The 6,000-nt window shown below is 44.6% G+C and overlaps 1 protein-coding gene across 1 annotated transcript; it reads left to right on the forward strand.

The window, feature by feature from the left end:
• The first annotated feature begins 3,930 nt into the window (after positions 1-3,930).
• LOC122369318 (glycine-rich cell wall structural protein-like) lies at positions 3,931-5,683 on the forward strand. Its single transcript, XM_043343967.1, has 4 exons — positions 3,931-4,074; positions 4,270-4,361; positions 4,632-4,688; positions 4,895-5,683. The coding sequence occupies exons 1-4, from the start codon at positions 4,066-4,068 to the stop codon at positions 5,175-5,177; spliced, it is 441 nt and encodes a 146-aa protein (XP_043199902.1). The 5' UTR covers positions 3,931-4,065; the 3' UTR covers positions 5,178-5,683.
• Positions 5,684-6,000: the final 317 nt, after the last annotated feature.

The raw sequence follows: 6,000 nt of genomic DNA on the forward strand, positions 1-6,000 counted from the left end.
CAGGCGCACACTTTTAGTCAGCTTCCCTAGCCCGCGACCTGGTGGGGGGGCTATTTTTTGCCCCCCCCCCCTCCAGACTTTTCGATACATCTCCAGAACCGCTGCGCCGATCGTCACCAAACTTTCAGTACCCTCCCGGACATCAATTTTACACATGGTGACCAAAAATTTTTCCAAAGGCTATGATAGGTTGGCCGGAAATGACGTCAGAGTGACGTCATGTTCTGCCGTTTTCGACCCAAAAAAGGGTTTCGCGGGAAGAGCTGTCAGGCCTATAGCTTTGCAAATACAGAAAAATGATACGGACATAAAAGCTGTAGAATTGACAGGGCTACAAAACTGCTATCTCGGATTTTTGAAATTTTTGGATTTTGACCCCTAAAAATCAAAAAATAATTTTTTGGATATAATGATCAAAAAATCCAAAAAGTTTTTTGAATTTCGCAAAAACCGGAATACTCGTATGTGTGATAGTCCTCACCGCCTTCCATCCACATACCAAATTTGAGATTGATACCTCTTTTTTTGGCGAAGTTATAGCGAAAAAAACTGTTCAAAATTGATGACGTCAAATTTTCAAACTCAATTTTTAGCAATTCTAGACCCCGTAGCGCAAAACAAAGACCACCATTAGACTCCCCGTGACAAGCTGCATCGAACCAATACCCATTTTATGCAAAACTATCAACTTTAAAATTTAATCTTTTTTGGCCTGACCTTGACCTGACCTTGACCTGAACTTCACCAGAAAGTGACCTAAGCCGTACCTGATAGTCTTATAACCAACACCATTGAGTTGGAAATGAAAAATTGGCCATAAAACATGCATCACACAACCTTAGTAAAGTTGGGCTCATGTGACCTGACCTGTGACCCTTGGTGACCTGACCTGTGACCTGACCTGGTATTGTCAGTGACCTCTAATAGCAACATATCTACTAGGCAACTGACGCCCTATCGCTGATTCTCGACAAAATGCGTTTTCCTCGGTGTTATACTCGTAGCGCATTCCCTAGAAGACCCGAGAACGGTGAAACATTTCATCTTTGACCTGACCTGTGACGTCATCGGTGACCCCGAGGTCAATGAAATTTATTTTCCTTCGACAAATTTTACAGGCCTTTCGAACGCCGTTTGAATTTTGCGGATCCGTCCAGTAGTTTCGGAGATACGAGGGGGGCAAAAAATAGCCCCCCCCCCCACCAGGTCGCGTTATAAACAGACCCCACCAGGGCGCGGGCTAGTCTCTCCTTGATATCTGCTGCTCGCTACTGTTATCGAAGGGAGGTGTAGCATTCATCATTAATTGTGCGCCCCTGTTTTTAGAAAGTTGACGAGCAGAGCCCCGCCATCATACAAAAATGCAACCACTGTCACCTTGCCGTCTGACTTCGTTAGGCGGCACGGGTGGACATCGATAGCAGCGCCTCTAGCGGTCACTAGCGAAAGCTGGGCTGTAGGCGATGAAATACCAGCTGAGTTGTCACACGTTGAATAGGTTTATAGACATCTGTCTTGTGAAAAAGTTGAATTTTTGCCTTCAATATTTCTACAGGCAATTTTAGGAGTGATCTTCACATCTGACAAAACCGTTTAGATTATTGTATTCACTTCAAACCTTCCTTATTGTTCTTGACGATGGTGCTGGAACTATTTTAACCCGCGCCCGGCTGGGGGTCCTGGATTTCCACGCCCTGCTGGGGGGGGTGTTTGAACACCCCCCTTCTAACTCGGCTCCTGGGCCACGTAGCGATACGCGGAAGGCGGCGTTCGAAAGAGCGTCAAAAATAATGACGAAATCACTTCGGTCAATTTTTTGGTCAGGTCAAAGGTCAGGTCACCAGAGGTCATTGAAGGCAAAATTTCGCCGATTTCCAGGTCGAATGTCGACAATTTCCAAGAAGCTAACGCATAACTCGGGAACCAATAGAGCTACAGCGCCGCGGAAAAGCGCATTCGATAGCCCTATTAACGCCCTTTCTGAGTAATTTTCTCAGATTTGACCTAACCTCAACGGTTTTGGCTGCAGGGGGCAAAAACTGCAAAAATAGCCGATTTTTTCGGAAACAGTTTTTCTGCAATAACTTTTGACCCAAGCCTTGTACGAGCTTACTTTTACCGGCATCGTGTTCCTCTCGTCAAGACGCATCGAATGAACTATAACTTGACCTTGAAAGGTCAACTTGAAAATTTGACCTCAGGTCAAGGTCATGACCTGACCGGAAAGGGTCATGTTGCATATCAGTCGATCCGTATCGTCGAGCTGAACACATCTAAGGCGTTTTCATCGCTCTAGCATGCCTCTATCAGAAGTTATTTGCGAAAAACTGTTAGATACCATTCGTGACCTAAGATGACCTCAGGGCATAAACAGGGGTCACGGACACCATTTTCATGTTCAGTGTGTCTACACCACTTGTAATTCAGTGTTTGGGAGTGTTTATAATGTATTTCGTCCAAAAGAGGCGCATTTCAATTTTCTCCCATTGACTTATAATGGGGAGGTCGCAAAATTGACCTGACCTTAGGTCATCGATATCAAAATTCTGAGATATACATTTTGAACATGCTATTGCTCTTAGCAATCGCTGAAAGTTTCAAAGGGATCGGTCCCTCGGTGTAGCTATGACAGACATTGAAACTTTTTATGAGGTGAGGTCACTTCAAGTGACCTGGTGACCTGACCTTGAATGACCTTGGTCTGAAATTTTCACAACATGTGTAGAATTGATGTATGATAAGGTGTACCAAAAACGGCGGCGCTCCGCGCCGCCGTTTTTGAGATATTCGCGAAAAACAACAGGGGGGGGGGGGGTGTTCAAACACCCCCCAGCAGGGCGCGGGTTAATTAGTGTTTCTAGCTTAGTAAAAGAATATATTGTGCAAACGATGGAGAAACATAAAACTAAGATTTTAAATGCAGTTTTATCTAACAATTAATGGTAGATTCTTTACACATAAAGGAAAAGTTGCATGCTAACTGATAATTCAAAGCTCTTGGGGCCAGATGTTTTCTTCTTTTCTTACGTCGCCCCAATGGCCGCGAATACACTTGTGATAGCGCCTATCGTAAACACGTCGCACACATTTGGTGGCCTTTACTCAGTGTGCTTCCACTTGTGCAACTCGGTCACGCCCTGAGGGTCAATGTGTGACACCCACAATCCCTCCACGGTAACAAGTAGTTCAATGAACTCTTTTGGATCTTCGATATAGGGGCAAAACTTTTCGCGTTACGCCTCCTTTCGAGTTTCCCTTTCCTCTGGTGTCAGCAAACGGGGATGCATCTTGCAGAGATCTTAAACATATTAATACGCTGTCTAAGAATGGCTTTGAGGAACCTGATAGACACCGCCGCTTCTGCTGCGTTGTTTCAGACCAGAACATTTGTCATTTTTCACAAAGAAGTGCTTATTTTTCATATTTTCTTGAGTCAATGCTGTTGATGGCTGGCCACTGCGGGGGTGACCATTAATGATCTGTTGACCAAAATTGAGCAGAGATGCTCACTTTCTGACGCTACTGTAAGAAAGACAAACGTCAACATGTGTTGGCACTAGCTTTTCGTGAATAACGTTTGGTGCATTTTTCTGCAATACATGAACCAAATCACTGTTCTCTTCTGGGCGTCGCCCATTCTGACCGGGAATAGCAAACTATGTTACGATTAATTGGCAGCCTGAACCAATCACAGGGCAGATTGGTTAATGGCTACGTAAGTGGACATCCCAATAACACATCATTTAACACACCGCGTTGCAGGCCGAAATTCCAGCTCCTTCATGGTTGGGCCGAGACCTTTTTGAACGCCCCTCGTAGATCGTGGCGTTAGGTGTGACCGTTCAGCTCAGTGACCGCGACACACGTCTAAAGGTCACCAGTGTCCCAGTGCTGATAACCAGCGGGAAATGTGAGACAGGGGGGAGGGTTGACCTTCCGTCCCTCGGCGGCACCGGTCAAGTCACGACCCGACCCCGCCCTCGGGGTGGACACGGACTGTATAAATGGTCGGACAGCGGGCAGCAGGGGCACAGTCAACATCGACCAGTCACCGAGCAACAAAACATGATTAAGGTAAGTAAGAAGCACCTAAACAGCCCTCTCACAACACATTAACGTCGAATAAGTAATTCAGCCTAGACATGTGTGTATTCTCGACAAAAAGAACACTGAGAACAATGCTTGTTTCGAAAAAGATGTGTTATGTTATGGAAACACAACCCATTTGATATCCGTTCATGACAATGTCTCATCCTAATTTGTTTTCAGTTTGTCGTTTTCATCCTGTGTGCGGCCGCCGCGGCTGCCGGCGGTGGATATGGTGGTGGATATGGTGCCCAGAGCCACGTCAGCGTCCAACAGTAAGTAAACTAAAATAGTGAACAAATCCTACAGATCAATGCAACTTTTCAACATTGCGGTAAATACAATCGAATCACTTGAATCGGATCACTACAAGAAAATCACTTGAATCGTTCGTGACCTAAATTCCACGTAAAAAATACGTTCCCGGCAAGGCAATGCAAGTAACTTTACTAAATTTATTTTCAATTTAATTTATTAGCCAATTATTGAGATCTGACGAGTTATCACACATAATTTTTATCATCTCACCCACGCACCTTTTTCAGGTACAATCCTTGGGGCAGCAGCAAATACGGAGTTCATCAGACTCACGCCACTTATGCGTACGTATATAAATTTACTAATTGGGAGGTAACTGCAGCTAATTTTTTTCCCGGTTCTTTTCAATAAAATATATCTACCTTTTCATCGTGATGAAAAAGAAACATTGGTAATGGTGCTTAGACTGATGTTCAGTGATTTTATCAAGCGAAATCCGATGGAAATGTGTAGGCACACGAATAACCAGAATTTATTTTTGTTTCGACAGCGGCCATGGCGGTGGATACGGCGGATACGGAGGATACGACAAGTTTGTCGGAGGATACGCCAAGGTCTACGTTCAGGCCCAGGGATCTGGTGGATATGGACACAGCGGATACGGCGGTGGACACGGCGGATACGGCGGTAGACACGGCGGATACGGCGGTGGACACGGTGGATACGGTGGTGGACACGGCGGATACGGCGGTGGATATTCCTACGGATACAGCGCCGACGTCGGACATGGTGGATACGGTGGATCCGGCCATGGATCAGGATATGGTCATTGATTGTCGTTTATTCACTTACATATATATGATGATCATGAGTGTTGGATGTCGGAGTGATGGGTATGTACAGTATATCTAAAAAGTATGTCCCCTGGTTTGGCTCTCCCACAGGAGGCGAATCGGTAACTTGGCTGAATCCCAGTTGCGGCATCTGGCCGCCAGGGTCGCTGCCGCGCGAGCGGCCTTGACCGCTCGCATGTCACTTATCGGGGTTACATGAGCACAGTAAATACGTATTTAACCGCTAATTCGAATTAGGAACGCATTACCGACTCATGTAGCCACCTGCTAGTACGAATCGGCGATCCGATCCGCGGTTACATGAGCAAAGCAAATACGTATCACGATCGGATTCACCGCTAATGCGAATCAGGAGCGTACTACCGACTCATGTATCCACCTGCTAATACGAATCGGCGGTCCGAACAAAATCCGCTGGGAAATAGGCTTAGAAGCGAATAGGACCAAGATACGTATTACAGGAACTATTTCTTCGCAAAAAGAAACATTAAAATGCAAAATAATAGGTATTTTTTTCATTTTCTTCTTTTGAAATAATATTTAAAAAAATATGTCGGTATTTTGTCAAGTTTTCAACGATAAATATAGTGAAAACCAAAAAGTAAATATCCACATAATTTCAGTTGAAACATTTTTCTGACAGCACTACAGACGAATCAAGAGAGGCAATTGCCCAATGAGTCAAAGCAAGACAACTTTATGTTCAACTTTTTTTTGTTAAGTTAATTGAGAATGTTTTGAGCAGATTAAATGCAAAAAAGACATAAGATAATAAATTTTTAATTTAGTCACCTCTATTGCT

The sequence above is a fragment of the Amphibalanus amphitrite genome, unplaced genomic scaffold, assembly GCF_019059575.1.
Source record: "Amphibalanus amphitrite isolate SeventyFive unplaced genomic scaffold, NRLGWU_Aamphi_draft 001025F_arrow, whole genome shotgun sequence".
Taxonomy (NCBI): domain Eukaryota; kingdom Metazoa; phylum Arthropoda; class Thecostraca; order Balanomorpha; family Balanidae; genus Amphibalanus; species Amphibalanus amphitrite.